Raw genomic sequence first — 19,528 nt, forward strand, 5'->3', positions numbered from 1 at the left:
GATTGTCAAACCTGTTTGGGTGTATTATTATAATTATCATCATCATTCTTATTCTTTGACCATTTATTGGCTTTTTTTTTTTAACTTTTTTCTTCTTAGCAACCACTTCTCCGATTGACAAAAAAAATTGTGCCCTTCCCACCCACAATGGAATTAATGACAATTGTTACGTCATAGGTCATGTGGTATGGTAGCCATCTTGGATTAAACCCCAAAAAATTAAAACAAATAGTAAACCCTTCAATATCGTGGGGGTTCGGTTCCTGGAAAATTCTGCCATAGTTGAAACTGCGATCATGGAAACCAAGTGTCAATGGGAAAGTGGGGGTTCGGTTCCTGGATTTTGAGAAAATATCTGGAAAGATTGACAGCAGCTAGAAAAAAACACTTTGAAAATGGAATAAACACGTTAATATAAATATAAATATTTATATCTCAACGCATGGGATGCAAGCGATGACTTATTTCACCTAAAAAACTGTGATAAGTTCGAATGAGCTCAGATCCTCGACCTCTTCATGATGACGTCATAAAAACGAGCATGATGTCATCGTGATGGATCACGTTTGTGATAAATTATCTGTGCTAATGCCCGGCTTGATTCCCGCAAACAAAATTCAAACAGCTTGCCTCGTTTCGGAGATAATGGTGTAGGCGATTTCCATTAGCGGCGATATTATGACGTTACCTTTTTTTATCGGAAGAATTTCCAAAATCGGAGATGGTTACTGCCTGCGCGTGGGCTTTCCGCATATACATAGCAAGTTTCACGCAGATCCGATGAAAACTCTGGGTTGTGAAACAAAAAATGTCAAAAAATAGGAATGACGTCATAAAAATTGATACGAGTCATAGTGATGTATCATATGTGCGTCAATTCATCTCTGCTAATACCCTGTTCGATTCCTGCAAACAGAATTCAAAAAGCTTGCCTCGTTTCGGAGATAATTTTTTAAGCGATTTCCATTTGCGGAGATATTTTGACGTCATAACTTTTTTTTCTAGGAGGAATTTTTAAAATTGGAGATGGTTACTGTCTGCTCAGGGTATTTTTACATTTGTATGCCAAGTTTCAGGAAGTTTCGATGAAAACTGTCAGCTCTGAAACAAACTAGTTTCAGAGGTAATGGTATCGGTGATTTCCATTAGCTGCGATATTATGACGACTTTTTTTCTCGGAATTTCCAAAATCTGAGATGATTACTGCCTGCGTGTGGGCTTTCTGCATATACATGAGGGTGGTCCAAAAACAGCAAAAATATATATATAAAATTCAGATGTTGTCTCCACAAGCCTTAAATTATTCCACTATGATTCAATAACGCGCATAAAAAAATTTAAGTTGATCGGAGGTGATTTAGAGGTCGCTTCATATGACGACTTTTAGTTTCATGAGTTGGTTAAATTAGGGTATGGTCAGGTACCATTACGGGTACTTCTGGATGTCCGAGGTGGAAATGTAGTGCGTTTTCGAACTCTATGAAATTTCGAACTCTAAGAAATGACTGCACCGACATTGAATTCACTACCATTTCGAAAATATGACCTAAAATAAGATTTATAATTGCTGGAGTTGAGTAACTAATCCTACTCATTTCGATATTTGTCATTCGTCTAAACATTTCTTAGAGTAAATCAACCCCACCGAGTTCGAAAACGCAGTCCATTTTCAACTCGGACATCCAGAAGTACTCGTAATCGTACCTGACCATACCCTAATTTATTCAAGTCATGAGACTAAAAGCCGTCATATGGAGTAACCTCTAAATCACCTCCGATCAAGATAAAAAAATTTATGCGTGTTATTGGATCATATTAGAATAATTTTAAGCTTGTGTAGCAAGCAACATTCTATTTTTTTCGACTTTTTTTGGACCACCCTAATATATATTGCAAGTTTCACGAAGATTCGATGAAAATTCTGGGTTGTGAAACAAAAAATGCCAAAAAATAGGAATGACATCATAAAAACTGATATGATGTCATAGTGATGTATCATATGGGCGGTAATTCATCTCTGCTAATGCCCCGTTCGATTCCTGCAAACAGAATTCAAAAAGTTTGCTCAGTTTCGGAGATAATATTTTAGGTGATTTCCATTAGCGGAGATATTTTGACGTCATAACTTTTGTTTCTAGGAAGAATTTTCAAATTGGAGATGGTTACTGTCTGCGCAGGGTATTTTTACATATATATGCCAAGTTTCAGGAAGTAAACTGTAGGCTGTGAAACAAACAAGTCCACAAGAACAACAGCGTGAGTAAGACTCGGAGATCCTCCACGAGGATCTAAAAATATAATCATGTTAGCATTCATCGAGATAAACATTTAAATACAAAAACACAATAATTTTAACTTTTTAATTTACGACAAAACAGTCGGTGGGTGATGGCAAGAAGATTACGTACTCGCCCTGTACTCTGTCACCGTCAATAGAAACCAAAAGACTTAGCTCGGCATGATGATGTTAGAGGGGGGAGGTTCGAACGGGAAGAGTGAGCGGGGGAAGTGGGAGCAGGGAAGGTGGGAGCAGGGAAGGTGATTACAAAAGCGATATGAGCTTTACGACGAAGTTGCCTGCAGTATTGCCACAATTGAGAAGGGTAACACTATCATTAAACACTTTACCTACCATGAACCCCGATTTTCCCTGCTTGGACAGAAAGCTGCGCGGTACGGCATCCTCTTCCGGAATAATCCCATCTCGTCGGTGTTAAAAACCTGCTTCGGCACCTCGATTTGTTGAGAATGTGCGTTTGAGAGTGCAGCGTTAGAACGGGGATTCAAGTCCGGGTGACGAAAATTTTGTTTGGGAATGAGGTTCGAATATGGAGTTGGATAATGAAGATTTTGGAATGAGGAAGTACAATCGGGAAGATTCTACCTCTTATCATTGATTTCATAATGATTGACTGTACAGTTGCCACACTTTCTCTTTGAGCAAACCTATTGAACAACTTGATCTTTTTGCTCAATGTCTTTACCTTTCTCTGCCTTTTGCGACCACTAACTTTGTGCATCGCTTTACGTTTGGTCTCATGAGAAACAAAGCTCGTAATGGGAGGTAATCGTTCACACACGGGACGCAAACGATGACTTATCTCGCCTCAAAAACTGTAATCGGTCGAAATGACATCCTGCGAGAACGAAATCGGAACACAATAGATTGCCCGTGATTGGTCAAGACCCACGATATTCGAGGGTTTACTGCATCTGAAACCGTTGATTGGAAAAATTTGAAACTTGGCGCATCTCATTAAACTCTCAATGCGGAATAAACGATTGCAAGGATGATGTCATCGGTGAAGTGGTCGACCAGCCATAAATGTTTTATTCTCAATCCTTGTTTACCATTGAGATTCAGTGTGTGTGTCCAGGCCGTAACATTTTTACTAATTCGGCGCTTTGTCATGAAATCTTCAACAAACCTTTTTCTTACGAGATTGTGGAGAAACCAAATGAATATAAAATGCATTTATTTATTTATTTATTTTAACTGTCGTTTCCGTCAAGTTTCGTTTGATTACAAAGTGGACGCGGATGGGCTTTGCGTTTCGAGATGCTTTCAAGTTTGTTTTGTTTTTGTTCTCCACACACGACGGTCTCAATCTGTGAACCCTCACTTCATCCACAAAAATTAGTGCATAATTAGCGTTTGCTTTGGGAAGCTGGTTGCAAACCAATTGCCTTTTTATTATTATTTTTGTCCTTTTCAGATTTAACGATGAACAGCAGCCTCGGCAAGAAGTAAGTATGACTCTCATGTTTCTTCAGTCGACATCCTCTAAAGTCCATGCTCTGTGTGCCTTCGCATCTCTTTCTTTGCTTTTGAATTCCAAATCGCTTCCGTGTCACACTCGGTTCGCGGAACCCCCACTGGGGCCGCATACCTGGCGGATCTGGAATATCTTGTATTCTGTGATGATGTTATGCTGATTATTTGTTATAGTGATTCGTCTGCCTTTCGGGCTCTGAACCTTTTTCTTTTTTTTTTTTTCTTTTTTTCCTTCTTATCCCCCCCAATCCTGTAGCTTGGTTGCAAGGTTGGAAAAGTGCTTCCTCTGTTTTTGGCTTTGTTGTGTGCGTCTGTGTGTGTAATGCATGCACAGCTCTAATTGCATGGGCCGAGCTTTTCCTGGTAGTTTGTACAGCAAGTAGTTGTTAACTTTCTGAAGTTTTGTCCTCCACCATTGCTGAGGAGATTAATTTGTTGTGAAGGTTCCTCTTTCACCGAAATCAGGCAAGATTGGCATTTGAGAATGCCGCGTGTTAAATGAGCATGATTCCTTTAGGTTTGTTCAGAAATGAAAATGGAATTTCAAGCCTAATCTGGGAATGTCCAGAGCTGCACAGTTGCTCGAGATTGTTTTTATCCTTGTTTCTCTGACATTGTGATGAAAGAGTATATTTAGTGCTTCTGAGAGTCAAAGAGGAGCAGTGTGGGCATATCGACAGTGCATCGATTGGGATGACTATGACATTGCCCGGATTGTTTAGGGATCACCAGTGGACGCCGGCAGGAGAGAAAAGACTAACGGGTGGTGCAAACTGGCAGCCACGACTCGGAGCCCCCAATTCGTGGGGTCCATCTGTTCCAACAGCTATTCAAACGCAAACGGTGAGTCTTGTGCGTGGGACAGGTTTGTATTTCATTTTGTCCAATTGGATGATGTGGAGGTAGCACACTTGCCTTTGAGATGTGTGGTCTGCGTTTGATTCTCAATCGGAATTACCTGTCAGATCGGTGCTTTGCCCGCATTGACGTACTTTGCTTCAATATGTGTGCCGTCCTTTGAATTGGGAACCCGTCTGGCAGCAGCAGTTGGTGGACGTTGAAGATCCCATGGTGTCTTTCAACCAAGAGTAGGCGATTTGTGCCAGCACTCAATCCCAATTTCCAAATTCCTAGTACAATTCATCACCAGCACAGCCATTCCAACGTTGGTGATGTGGCAAAAGGAGATCGACCATGTGCTCCTCTGGTCGCTGGAGGATGACCCAGAGCTGCAGGGTCTACCGGAGTCCTCAGTTCCTCAATACCGACCACAGGCTTGTTGTAGCAACTCTAAAGTTGCAGCTTAAATCCGGGAGAATGGTACCATCCCAGCCTCGGCTGGATGTTGGCAAGCTCAAGGATGAGAGGGCAGCTTCAGAGTTTGCAAGCAGGCTGCGTGGGGATTTGTGAAGCCTGGGTGCTTTGGGGAATCCTGAAGAGTCGTGGAGTGCCTTCAAGACCACCATCATTGTTGCCGGTGGATGTCTTTGAACTCACCGTCAGGCGAAGAAAACCTTTGGTCAATGGTGTCCAGTGTCCCTTGGGAGACAGAGTCACAGGGAGGGCTAGGCTTAATGACAGAGCTGAGCCGTTCAGGGAGTTCAGGCAGAAAACTGTTCGTGCGCTGAAGGTAGGAAAGGAGGCCTATGTGCGAAGAATCTGTGAGTGGGTAGAGCATCACCTGTGGTCAAGTGATTCTCGTCCTGCTTTCAGGTGAATTTGCACATATTGTTCCTCCAAGTCGTCCCTCGGTGTACTGCAGTAAGAGAGGAGGGTGGTGGGCTCTTGACAGAGGAGTCCGAAGTGAAGGCCCGCTGGGTCGGTTACTTTGAGCATCTGTACCATGCTGACACACCAGCTTTTGAATTGGATGTCAGGGGTGTCGCTATTCCTTTTGCTGACCCTCCAATCAACTGTGATCCACCTTTGTTTGTGGAAACACAGGCTGTGGTGAACCGGTTGAAATGGGATAAAGCTCCAGGGATCTGTGGCATCCATGCTGAACTTCTCAAGGCCGTTGGAAATGCTGCATTCGTGTCGTTGCATGCAGTTCTGTGATCTGCCTGGAACACAGGCATCATCCCAACTGACTGGAAGAGGAAGGGGCCTTGTTGTCCCTCTCTGGAAAGGGAAGGGTGATCGCCATGACTGCAATAACTCAGGTCAACGATTGACCGTATCCTTGCTCTTCGGGTCCTCACTCAACGCAGACAAGAGTTTTGGTAGGAGTTGCTTGCAGCTTATGTTGAGCTCTGCAAAGCACTCGATGCAGTGAATCGGGATGCCCTCTGGAGTATTCTTGGTCTTCGTGGGGTGCCAGCAAAACCAAAACAATCTAATGTCTGAACTATATTCCGGTAATGAGAGTGCTGTCAGATGTGGTGGTTCAATCTCTGGCTTATTTACAGTTGTTACGGGAGTCCGTCAGGGGTGTGTACTGGCCCTCACACTTTCAGCACTTGAATGGACTGGATTTTAGGGAGGATGTCAGAGAGATCAAGCTGCGGTGCATCGTTTGGGAATGTCAAGATCTTTGACCTTGATTTCGCAGATGATGCAGTCATATTTGCGGAGACTGGATATCCTTTTGGGGCCCTCGAGGTGCTGAATGAGAAGGGATTACGGGTTTCCTGGATCAAAACTAAGATCCAGGCTTTCTATGACATCTTGGATGCTGCTGTCCTGTCTGTGTCTGTTTGTGGTGAGGATGTTGCGGTCACGGAGAGATTCACTTACCTTGGCAGTGATATTCATGTCTCTGCTGGCTGTGAGCCAGAGGTCAATAGGGAGTCATGGATTCACTGGATCGTGGGGTGTGACGCTGTGGGTACCTGCGCAGGACGATGAAGGTCCGAGTCTTTAGGTACTTGGTGATTCCAGTCTTGGTCTATGGATGTGAGACTTGGACTCTGAGCAGGGATCCGAGGTGGAGAATTAATTCCTTTGGTACCAGTTCTCTTCGAAGAATCCTTGGCTATCGCTGGTCGGACTTTGTGTCCAACGAGCGGTTGTCGAGAGAGATTCTGACGAGATTTGTTACCAGAATAGTTCGTGAGCGTCAGTTGCGGCTGTATGGACATGTGGCTCGTTTTCCTGAAGCTGATCCTGTTGACCAGATTCTCTCAACGAGGGAGCCTCCCGAGTGGAGGAGGCCGACGGGCCGACCACGTGCCTCATGGTTGCAGCAGGTCGTTCAGCATCTCAATGAGATGGGGTTGGCCAGAGAGATGTCCCTGGAGTTCTGGCGGAAAGTGGACGCAGCGACGCACTGCTCCAACGCATGCTTGCATACCTGACCTCAGCACAGTCATACCTCAACAATAGCAATGCAACCAAGTGGGCCGATTCGTAATTGAATACCAGACCATTATGCACTGTCAAGAGAAGAAGAAACCTGTTGAATGCCCATTTTCTTAGCCAGTCACTCATGAAACTGGAAGAGCACTCGGAAGAGCGCATACCTCTGCCACGTAATGCCTGATCCACGATAACATAACATATCAGGCCCAATACATTTTTGAAATATCATGCCATACAGTACTATATCGTTTTTGGCCAGTTCTTTCAATGGTGAAAAATCCCTTAAAAAATTAAATAATTCTCGTATCCAGATCCGGACTCGTATCACCAAAATTGAATGACTTCATCCTTGTCACACACCTAACATGTCCACCAAGTTTTGTCCGGATCCGTCCACAACTTTTTGAGATATTCTGCACACACACACACACACACACACACACACACACACACACACACACACACACACACACACACACACACACACAGAAAGGGGCTGAAAACATCACCTTCTTTGCCTTCGGTGGCAGAGGTAATAACCTTTCTTCATTTGTTTGTCATCTGCCTGCCATGATGTACTGATAAACGTTGCATGAACAGATTGAATCGAGTAACTCGATTTTGGCCTTCACATGGCGTTAAATTTGTTTGTGAACGTTGTTTTTTTGTTTTGTTTTGTTTTTGGGATGTGTGAAGGGGGTCGGGAGTGGCACAAATGGAATCGTACCTTGGTGTTACTGTAATTTAAATGCATTTATTTAATTCTGGTGTTTCCCTTCATTAACTTCTTTTGCTCTTCTCTGTCCATCTTGTGCCAGCAGAACGGCTGGGGGCTTCAGCAATACGTGAGTCACAATCCAACCCCACGACCACCACATTCTGATACCCCTGCCTCCCCCTCTGCCCACAACCATTTGTTCAGCACAAATTTATATATTCAGGAGGGTTTGGTGGATTCGGTGGTGGTTCTCCTTTTGCAAGTTAATGAGTGGATTTTCAAATCTTGATATTTTCCTGCATTACATTTCATCTACCATTGTACCCCCTCCAATACCCTCCCCCTCCCCACTCCCCCCCTCCTCGAACATGCTTGTATGTGTAAAAACAAAAACAGGTTCTTTTGAAATGTGTGCATCTCATTGTGCAGCTCCCAGGGCCTTCCAGCCATGCACACAAGGCTTGGGGACATAGGCAATGGAACATGCACCATATTGATGTGGATGAAACTGCTGGCTCGAATGACCAGGTTCTACAAGTACAAATATATACACCACATGGCCAAAAGTGTGTGGACACCTGCTCGTCCGGCATCTCGTTCCAAAATCATGGGCATCGATATCGAGTCGGCCCCCCCTTTGCTGCGATAACAGCCTCCATTCTTCTGGGAAGGCTTTCCACGAGACGTTGGAACATTGCTGCGGGAATTTGCTTCCATTCAGCCGCAAGAGCGTTCGTGAGGTCGGGCACTGATGGTAGGTGATTATATCTGGCTCGCAGTCAGGGTTCCAATTCATCCCAAAGGTGTCCGATGAGGTAGAGGTGAGGGTTCTGTGCAGGCCAGTCAAGTAAGTTCTTCCACACCGATCTTGACAAACCATTTCTGTCTTGACCTCACTTTGTGCACGGGGACATTGACATGCTGAAACAGGAAAGAGCCTTCCCCCAAACTGTTGCTACAAAGTTGAAAGCACAGAATCGTCTAAATGTCATTGTATCCTGTAGTATTAAAATTTCAATTCACTCGAACTCAGGGGCCCACCATGAACCATGAAAAACAGCCCCAGACCATTATTCCCCCTCGACCAAACTTTACAGTTGGCACTCTGGGGGATGCCAGGAGAACGCTACCTGCCTGGATGCAAACCCACATGAGTCCGTCAGACTGCCAGATGGTGAATTGGATTCATCACTCCAGAGAACCTTGTTCCACTGCTCCATGTCCAATGGCGATGAGCTTTACAACACTCCAGCCAATGCTTTGCATTGTGCATGATGATATTAGGCTTGTGTGTGGCTGCTTGGCCATGAAAATCCATTTCATGAAGGTCTCCACGCACAGTGTTTGTGCCGACGTTGCTTCCAGAGTCGGTTTGGAACTTGGAAGTGAGCGCTTCAACTGACGGACGATTTTTCCACTCGACGCGTTTCAGCACTCGGTGGTACTGCGCTGAGCTTGCGTGGCCCACCACGTCGCAGCTGAGCTGTTGTTGCTCCGAGACGTTTCCACTTTACAAGAACAGCATGTACAGTTGACAGGAGCAGCTCCAGCTGGGCAGGAATTTGCTGAACTGATTTGTTGGAAATGTGGCATCCTTTGACAGTGCCACGTTGCAAGTCACTGAGCTCTTCAGTTCGTCCCATTCTCCTGCCAATGTTTATCAATGGAGATTGCCTGGCTGTGTGCTTGATTTTGCACAACTGTCAGCAATGGGTGTGGCTGAAGTAGCCGAATCCACAAATTTGAAGGGGTGTCCGCATACTTTTGGCCATGTTGTATATGTGTGTGTGTGTGTGTGTATATATATAATCTTAGGGCCTCTTCTATCTCGGCCAATCTCAGCTCTGTGATGCAACACTCGTTAACAAAGGTTCACGTGTTCACGATGTGTTAAACCTGGATGTGATCTTTTGACTTGTGAATGCTTTCACTCGACCATTTTGTTTTCATACCACATTGTCTTTTCAGGTACCTCCCGCAGCTGGTGTTCCGCTGGTCCAGCCGCAGCCAGCCATGTTCAATCAGCCTGTGATGCAACCTAATAATCCCTTTGGTCCAGTGCCTGGTGCCCAGGTGGGTTAGCGGTTTACCCGAGCACTTGCACCAAAATCGCCACTTAGTTTGGGTTGCAGGATGACTGGGTTTTCCAAATAGGAAGAGTAATAGACGTATTCAATGAATTTGGCAAGAAGATGGTCATCCCTTTAAACGATTTTTGTTTGTTTAAGTCGATCCAAGTGCCATGTAATTGTCCATGACGCATTTCTTTGATTCAATTTCTCTCTGATTCATTATGTATTCATCTGTGGTGTTGTTGTTCTGATCTTTTTTGTCATCCTACCTGTCCTTCCCTCCTCGTATCCCTGCTTTCCTTGCAAATGCACACGTCACTTCCCACCCCAAACTCCTATTGTTTGTTAATTTTCTGGAATTTTTATTTATTTATTATTATTATTATTTTTTTTTGGAGGGGAACCTGGGGCGTTAATCGATTTCCTGTTTGAACCTCGCTCTTTTTCTCTCCGTTTCTTTCTTTCCGCTCATTGCCTTATTTGACATCGTGCATGTGCATGCCTCACATCAATGCATGGCTCACTTGGCGCAGTCCCTCCCGAACTTGGTCCACTCCCCTTTCGGTTCTCAGCAGTCGCCCTCGCAGGAGAGACCCTCGGAACTCTTCATCCGGGGTTTTCTTTAATGAAGCTTCCCCGTCCCCTCATCTCAGGTACACGACGTAAGACCACCCTGTGGAATTCCCTGTCCCTGCTCTCAAATCAAAATTCCTCTTCCGTAAGGCTGCATTACCCTGTTTCCATCTGGTACTGTCACAACCGTTGTCGTCGTTTGTTGTCATTGCTCTCATAAGCTGAGTCTCGAGCTTTCTGACAACACTGAACAACAAAAATTTTTTACTGGAGATGTGTAAAGTGATTTAGACTAATTTGGGTACGCTGATTTCAAAAATCATAACCGTTTTGCTGTATCACGTCAGGATTTTCAGTAACAGAAATATTCCCATTGCCTAGAAGTCAGGATTTCAATGAAATTTACAAAAATTCATTTATTCATTTATTTCATCATGAATGCTTCAAAATTATAGAAATTACAGAAAAACTCCACTAGAATGTAATTAAAAATGCTTTAGGCATTTGTCTTTGCGTTTGTGCTGCTCTGTGTCAGTTTCACGATGCAGGAACCAGCAGAAATCGCCCACCATGTTCGGGTTGTGCCGCCCTTGGTAACGCGTCTCCATGAGTGAAATCTCTTGGTGGAATCGCTCGCCGTGCTCGTCCGAGACTGCTCCCAAGTTGTCAGGGAAGAAGTTCAGGTGCTGGTGTAGGAAATGGATTTTCAGGGACATCCTGGAGCCAAGTTTCCTGAAGGACTCCAGCAGCTGCTGCACTATTTCTTCATAGTTGTCCGCGCGCTCGTTCCCCAAGAAGTTGTCCGTCACAGCTTTGAAGCTCCTCCACGCTGCCAGCTCTTTGGGGTTTAGAGTTGTCGGAAAAGTTTCGTCCTTCATAATCTGTCGGATTTGCGGTCCAACAAAGACACCAGCCTTGATCTTGGCCTCTGACAAGGTGTTGCCAAACTTTTCCTTGAGGTATAAAAACCCACGCCCATTCAGATCCATTGCCCGTACAAAACTTTTCATCAAGCTGAGCTTTATGTGGAGTGGTGGAAGGAAAACCTTAGCTGGGTCGACAAGGGCGACATGCTTCACGTTGTGTCGACCAGGTACATGCTCTTTTCGCTCTTCCCAATCTTTCTTCGTCCAGTGATTCTTGTCGTCTCTGCTATCCCAGAGACAAAGGAAGCACATGTATTTCGTGTAGCCTGACTGCAGCCCTAACAACAGCGCCACCACTTTCAAGTCTCCGCAGATGTGCCAGTTGAAGTCATTGTACTTGATGGAATCAAGCAGCTGCCGCATAGTCTCATAGGTCTCTGTCATGCCGAACGCGTGAGCCAGTGGGACTGATGGTTTCTCGTTGCCATTGTGGAGCAAAACAGCCTTCAAGCTGTTCTTCCCCGAGTCGATGAAGAGGCGCCAGTCTGCAGGATCGTGATCACACCCAAGTTCTTTCAACAGACCGTTGATGTCACTGCAGAATGTCATCGTGTCTTCCATCTCAAAGAACTCAGCCATGTCTCTGTGACGTGCTCTGAACAAGGATATCTTGGTGTTAGGTTCAAGTAGATTCCACTGCTGCAGCCTTGATCCAAGCAGCTCTGCCTTCGCCTTTGACAGCGAGAGATCTCTTACAAGATCATTTAAGTCTCCCTGGTTCAGAAGGTGTGATTCTTGAGTGTCGGGTTCAAAAGGTTCATCATCACCATCCTCTTCACCACTGCTTACAGCTATGTTCTGATCAGCTGGAGGTGTTGGAACGGGGTTCTCGTCATCATGAGGCACAGGTTTACGAGCAGAGACGCAGTCAGCGTACTTGATGTGACCTTTATTCTTCTTGTTGAAGCCGGCGATGCTGTGCAGCAGAAATAACAATCATCATGATGATTCTGCGGCTCACGCCATATCATGGGCACCGCAAATGGCATGCTTGCGCGCTTGCCCACCAACCACTGAGTCAAGGTTGTGTGACAGCTTGTGCAGCAGATGTGTGGTGCCCAGCTCTGTTCTTGGTCTCCCACCTTACACCCGAAGTAGTGAAAGTAGGCGGCCTTCATTTTCACTGCTGTAGATATACTTCGCTGTTGATCTTTTTTGGTATACCGACCACAGACATAACAGAAGTTGTCAGGATGATTGGTACAGGAACGCCTACTCATCTTTATCTGAAAGAAAGAAATATAACACAAGTTAACAACAATTGTACGAAATAGACATGTTAAAGACATATGTAAATTTCATTGAAATCCTGACTTCTAGGCAATGGGAATATTTCTGTTCCTGAAAATCCTGACGTGATACAGCAAAACGGTTATGATTTTTGAAATCAGCGTACCCAAATTAGTCTTAATCACTTTACACATCTCCAGTAAAAAAAAAATTTTGAAATTTGTTGTTCAGTGCAATCGAATGAAAGATCTTCTTGATGCAAATGTATCTTTAAAACCACATAAGGAGATTAAAAAAAGCATACCTGATATGTCAATTTGAGGGAGGTGGAGGCCAAGTATCACTTTGCGTTTTTCGGTGGACTTTCTGGATTACCATTCAAGACGTTCCCTACATCATTATTAGGGTACCCTGTGAGTACAGGGTACCCTATTGTTTTTCTTCTGTTTATTTATTATTATTTATTCTTTTTCTTTTTCCGCCGGCATTTTGCACCCTTTTTCGCTTTAAAAACCATTTTCTCTGGGAGACTAAGTCCGATCGACACAAAATTTTCACCACAGTATGTATCTTTTTTGATAGCACAATCACGTTATAATTATGACGTCATTGGTCACGTGGTGCGGGCGCCATCTTGAAAAAAACGATAAACTTTGGACCTCTGTATCTCAGAAACCCTGCAATGGAAAATTTTTTCGCTTGATACATTTTACTAAGCTCCCTATGGGGAACACGTGTGATTTTTCGTGACGTCATAGGTGAAGCGATATACCGGTGAAAATTCGTCAAGTAGAACGCCGTATAGGAAAAATCTGAAAAATTCTGAGCATCATCTACGCCTAAAATCACTGACGAAAATGTTTTTCTTGACGTCATCGATGACGTAATTCGGCCGCCATCTTGTTTTTTAGTGTTTTTTTTAAAAAAATCTTCTTCTCCAGAACGGCTGTGCAGATTGAGGCGAAACTTTACAGGCACATTCCCCCTGAGGTCCTCTTTCAAGTTTGTTAATTTGTTGTTGATACGTCACATGGTTTGGCGGCCATCTTGAAAAAACCCTAAAACCTTCAAACATCTTCTTCTCCAGAAGCGCTGGTCCAATGAAGGCGAGATTTCAGAATTATATTCGTGACATGTATGCGATGCAAGTTTGTTAATTTCAAAGTGATAGGTCACATGGTTTGGCCGCCATGTTGGATTTAAGAAAAATATTAAATAATGTTTTCTCTGGTATTTCATAAGCCATCGAAGCGAAAATTTGCAACTTCCTTCCTCGCTCAAGTCTGCATACATGGTAAAAAATTTTTACCTCAGAAGTCACATGGTTTGGCGGCCATCTTGGATAGAAAAATAGACCTTATCCGATTTACACGAAACTTCACACACTTGTTCGGGTCGACGATGGAAAGCAGAATTTAAATTTATGATATCATAGGTCACAAGGTTCGGCAGCCATCTTTGATTGAAAATGAATAAATTTTTAAAATCTTCTTCTCCAGAAGGGCAAGACAGATGAAGACGAAACTTCACACATGTATTCCCCATGAGGTCCTTTCTCAAGTTTGTTAATTTGTTCTTGATCGGTCACATGGTTTGGCGGCCATCTTGAAAAAACCCGAAAACCTTCAAACATCTTCTTCTCCAGAAGCGTTGGCCCAATGAAGGGGAGATTTCAGAACTATATTCGGGACAGGAAGGCGATATAAGTTTGTTAATTTCGAATTGATAAGTCACATGGTTTGGCCGCCATCTTGGATTTAAGAAAAATATTAAATAATCTTTTCTCTGGAACCGCTTAACCAAACGAATCGAAAATTTGTAATTATCATCTAGCAGGCAGTATGCACGCTTGGTAAAAATTATGACATCACACGTCACATGGTTTGGCGGCCATCTTGGATAGAAAAACGCACCTTTACCGATTTACACGAAACTTCACAAACGTGTTCCAATACCAAGTTGGATGCAGAATATAAATTTGTGATGTCATAGGTCACATGGTTCGTCAGCCATCTTGGATTGAAAAATAATATCTTTAAACGTCTTTTTCTCTGAAACCACTAAACAGATCCAGGCGAAACTCCACCACTATGACCGCCTCTCCACGACGAATAAAAAGTTCTCACCCCCTTTTGAGGTACGACGCAACGTTTGGCAGCCATAGTGGATTGAAGGAAAAATATTAATTAATGTTTACTCTGGAACTACTGCATCAATAAATGTGAAACATCACCTTTATGGTGGAAGAGTCATGCGGAATGAGGGTTTGAAATTTCAACGGGATCGGGCCCAGGGTTTGGCAGCCATGTTGGTTTTAAGAAAAAATATTAAATAATGTTTTCTCTGGAACTGCTTAACCTAGCGAAGCGAAAATTTGCACTTATCGTCTCCGATTGGCTTTGCACATGTGGTGAAAATTATGACATCACAAGTCACATGGTTTGGCCGCCATCTTGGATTGAAGGATAAATATTAATTAATGTTTACTCTGTAACCGCTGCTTCTATATATAGGAAACTTCACATTTGTAATTTAGCCGACATGCGAAACAAACGTTTAAAATTTCAACCTGATCGGTCACGCGGTTTGGCAGCCAGAATTATTTAATTATTTGAATCTGTTCGCCAGTAATAAGGAAATTGAACGCTTTGTGCGGCTCGGTTCGTAACTCGTCTGTTCCGCGCCCTCTCGAAGCAGGCCTGTGTTTGTATCACCATTAAATAATGTTTTCTCTGGCACCGCTTATCCGATAAATGCGAAACTTTGCGACTATGATTTAAGTCTCATGTTGTATCAGTTGTGTCAAAGGCGGACGGACTGGGTACCCGGTCATCACTGCCAGCAGTTATAAAGTGGCAGTTCTAGTTATTATTATCACTTTAACAGGTGGCTGCAAAGCATCTGCCAATCATTGCATCTAAGTGATGGTTGCTTTTCATCTTCACTGCGTCTTTCGTTTTAATTGCCAGCTAAAAGGTGATCCGACGATTGTTTTTGCAAGTGTCGTGTCATTCATAATAGTTAATTAACTGGGTAAAATAATGTGATCAAGTGTGTATTTTCACAACTTGTTTGCCATTGCTGGATCATTCGAAATCCCGTTGATTTTTTTACCATGTTCCGACTTTGGTGGAGCAGTCAATGCTGAGCTCGCAGCCAAGTGGTGATTAAACCGTGCTCATTTGGGTCTTGTGCGGTGCTCGTGCCAACTCCCAGCAAATGCTCCCTTTTTGTTACCTCTCCTATAAAAAAAAAAAAAGGTGGACGGAGGTTATATTTTCACCAGTATTTGTCTGTCTTTTTGTTTGTGAGCAGGATATCTGAAACGTTATGGACGGATTCGGACAGAAACTTGGTGGTGGGTGTGTGACGAGGACGAAGTGATTTTCTTTTGGTGAAGATCTCACGCATGCGCAGAGAGGAGCGGAATAAATTATTCCAAACAGGAAACTTACCTTTTGAAGGGATGTTATAAAGAACACAAAGAACAAGCACGAATCACTTTCAACGCCTTCCGTTTAGCAGTGCAGTCATCCCTTGATTTGTAATGAAGGGTTGCGTTCCTTAAAATCTCTCCATTCGGTGAATTTCCACATGGCAAATTTAATTATCACATATTACTCCCATTATACAAGTGGAGAGAGAGGTTCATACAGAACAAAATCAACTCCACAATGTAAAAATTATAAAAAAAAAAATGCATATTGATTAACTTTATTAAAGTACTGCATGAGGACTGAAGGGTGGGCAGGCTCGTCCATAGCCTCCGAATAAGTAGCTGATTGATTGCACTCCGGCTGCCGCTGTCACGAGAGCAGGCGTCGGCAACCGAAACCAGGCCGCGGGCCACTTCGCGGGCCGCACTCCCCTCCCCACCCGAAAAAATAACAAACGCACATTAAATCAATGATAATAAATGTAAAATTGTAAATTGAACCTTAAAACTTGCAGTAATCACAATGTGAAACAATTACTGTGAAGGCTGGTGATTCTTTGATGCAGACAGAGTCAATGTCCGGCTTGATGGAGGAGGCGAACGTCTTGAAGATGAGCGTCTGTAAGCTGTGCTCTCGTCTTGTTCTTCGTCAGCTTCATGCGACTGAACAGCTGCTCGCAACAGCTTACGAACCCGAACAATGAAGTAAGCGCGGGTCCTCCCTAACAAGAGCCGGGAAAGCACGGGAGGCAGAGAGCGAGTGCCAGAACTTCATTGGCGACAAAAGAGCAAACTTTGCGCGGTGGCTCTCTGAGCACTGGAGCTCAATGAGCTCGAGCTGAAGGTCGTCAGCCACATCCACAGAATCCACATCAAAGAGAGCGGAGAATAGCTCGAACTCTTTCTCACAGGCGCGCACATCTTTGAAGCGTCTCTCGAACTCGCCTCGCAGCTCAGACAGGGCAGCGGGGCTCGGGCGCAGCTCAGCCAATCGGGTGAAGTGAGTGAATTTGTTCTGGTTGAGCTGATGCTCCCACAGGCGAAGTTTGCATTCGAATGCCTTCACGAAGGCGAGGAGGTCAGGTACCAAGACATCTTTACCCTGCAGATGCACGTTCAGCTCGTTTAGATGTCGAGTAATGTCCACCAGGAACCCGAGGTCACACACCCATGCGGGATCCTCGAACTGAAAGACAGGATTGCCCTTCTCCCGCAGGAAAGACGCGATTCGTCCAAGGCGATGGAGAAGAAGCGAGCGGACCGACACGTCCTACAGGGTGCCCCGGACATCGGCGGCCATTTTCTCTGTGCGACGGGTCAAGTTCCTGGCACACAGGCTGATGGTCGCAAACTCTCTCGACTTGGCAGGACACACGTCCTCAACCACGGCCATCATGCACTCTGAGGAATTCACCTTCGGTAAACGGTTTGAGGTCGGTGGCCACATGGTGTGCAACACGGTAGCTGGCCTGAGTGTCGCTTTGAGCAGCCGCTTGCGTCGAAGAGACGCTCCTCTTTATGAAGGCACTCAGACGCCTGAACTCTGCCTTCTTCTTGTCGTCAGGCAACGCAGCTTGCTTGGGGTGCATCGAAGTGAAGTGACGCTTCACGTTGCACACCTTCATGACGGCGAAGGTCTCGTGGCAGATGATGCACAAAGCCTTTCCCTTGCGCTCGACGAAGAACGCTTCCCATTCCTTTTTGAAGGAGCGGTTCTCGTCTAACAGCTTCCTCTTCTTCATAGTGAGGGTACCTTCAGCCATCTGAAACAACGACGAAAAAATATTTAAGACCAAGTTCAGTGGACTCGAAGCGAAAATAATTCATTGTGACGTACAGAGACTGTGATGTATGTGGAAGAATCATAACCTGAGGAGATCGGATAGCAAGCGAGAGAGGGAGAAAGTACAAGGTTTTTGTGACCTCTTATTTACCAGGCGCAATCGACAGACCAACGCAAACCAGTTGCTGTGAAGGGGGGAGGAAAATTGAGGGGGGCCTACTGTGTAATGTGGTCGGAGGAGGTGCGATTAGGTGTGCTGTGCTGTGCGGTGAGGTGCAGTGATGCATGGAGAGGTAAATGTAGTAAAAGTGGAGGTGGGAAGGTTGGAAGTGAAGCAAAGAATGTGTAAGAAGACAGTCCTAATCATGAGTGTAAGAGGTCTGTTCTTAGAATTACGAATAGGGTAAACTGCACAATATCTGGTGCCTGGGTGTCCGCTCCGTCCCGTTCTGTTCGTCCCGCTCGTCGCACTGCACTCCGTGACCCCAAGGGCAAGAGAAGAGAGGGCGAACCAGAGAGCAGGGCTCTCTTTTACAATCCCCAGTGGGGATGGAGTTTGGGAGGCCGAACAGGCAGGCTTTTGGCGTTTTCCCGTGCCCTCATTGGTTCACGGATGCTTGCCACGGCTTTGGCCCCACCAAGGACCTCAGATTCTCTGCACCGAGCCTCGCAATGGAGCTCCAAGAATAACATGTGGTGAGATATCTGGTCGCACTCTCTGGCCATGAAAACACCCAATGAGGGCCATAATTGAGTGGAATGCTTGGGATATCCATACGACGTCTAATGGAATTTAACACACTCTTGCACTCCAAGCTGGATTTCAGAACGTCCACACCGAAGCATCTGTATTAGCACAGGCTGCTCCCTCGTCTCCTGCTGGTCCAGCGGTGGTGTTGCGTAGCGATTGCGGTGGGGCGAGTTATCGAGATGGTGATGGACAGTCATCTAGATTGTGGTATCGATGGTGAGTGCAGGCGACTGAGCTGTGGTCCGATGGTGATTTTTTAGGAAGGCATTGCGGTGGTTGGAGAAATGCTGTGGTGTTGTGGTTCAAGTCTGGAGAAGGTTGAAGCGAGGTGTCCATTGGGAAATGGCATGCGTATCCAAATGAGCTGCTTGTTGCTGTGTGTGCATGCTTATGTGATAGAGTAAAAGATGAGAATAAAGGTTTGCCTAAAAGCCCACACATCGCATGCTGTCCCATAAACTCACTTGACATAAGGGAATAGCTTTCAAAAACAAATACTAATGAAATAATAATGTCTCAGGACCACTATGTATTGTGGGACATTGCCTCGGTGAGTGGTTTTGCAGAACCGCAACGATATTGTTGCAACCACCAGACCGTTCCGGTTTCCCAGTTCGAATCTGCGAGTCGTGTCAAAATGACCGTAACAGTCACCCGCTTTAAAAACCCCCTGCTGAATCTCTGCATTACCATGCTGATTGGAATCCTCAAAGCGGGCAAGTGTCATGCCAACAGACGTCATGTGACCGATCTTATCGGGCCAAACAGACCTTGATCACTTGATGCGAGTGTATGTGGCGGGTCAAACCGTGACCAATTTACCTTTGGTTAAATCCTGTTAATCACCAGGTGAAGTCGCCAGAACAGTCACTCAGAGACACATGCACATGCAGTATTGGCAAGGAGATACACAAGAATTATAATTTCATTCACATCCATGAAACCACGTCAGCTTAACCGCTTA

At 44.8% G+C, this 19,528-nt stretch overlaps 1 protein-coding gene across 6 annotated transcripts in view; it reads left to right on the forward strand.

Annotated features, from left to right (window-relative positions):
- The window catches only part of LOC147011467 (phosphatidylinositol-binding clathrin assembly protein-like), a 94,809-nt gene that overhangs the window by 67,742 nt on the left and 7,539 nt on the right, over window positions 1-19,528 (forward strand). For 2 of the 6 annotated variants that reach the window (XM_085857558.1, XM_085857561.1), the window contains exons 17-20: window positions 3,717-3,747; window positions 4,498-4,618; window positions 7,894-7,920; window positions 9,762-9,866. In XM_085857558.1, coding sequence (XP_085713684.1) covers window positions 3,717-3,747; window positions 4,498-4,618; window positions 7,894-7,920; window positions 9,762-9,866 — 284 coding nt within the window. Of the gene's footprint in view, window positions 1-3,716; window positions 3,748-4,031; window positions 4,465-4,497; window positions 4,619-7,893; window positions 7,921-9,761; window positions 9,867-10,398; window positions 10,752-19,528 lie in introns of those variants that run through there. The other 4 variants (XM_085857559.1, XM_085857560.1, XM_085857563.1 and 1 more) reach the window with 4 other exon arrangements.

This window comes from Eptatretus burgeri, chromosome 15 (assembly GCF_056783735.1).
Source record: "Eptatretus burgeri isolate ZD-2024b chromosome 15, Ebu_testis_v1, whole genome shotgun sequence".
Taxonomy (NCBI): domain Eukaryota; kingdom Metazoa; phylum Chordata; class Myxini; order Myxiniformes; family Myxinidae; genus Eptatretus; species Eptatretus burgeri.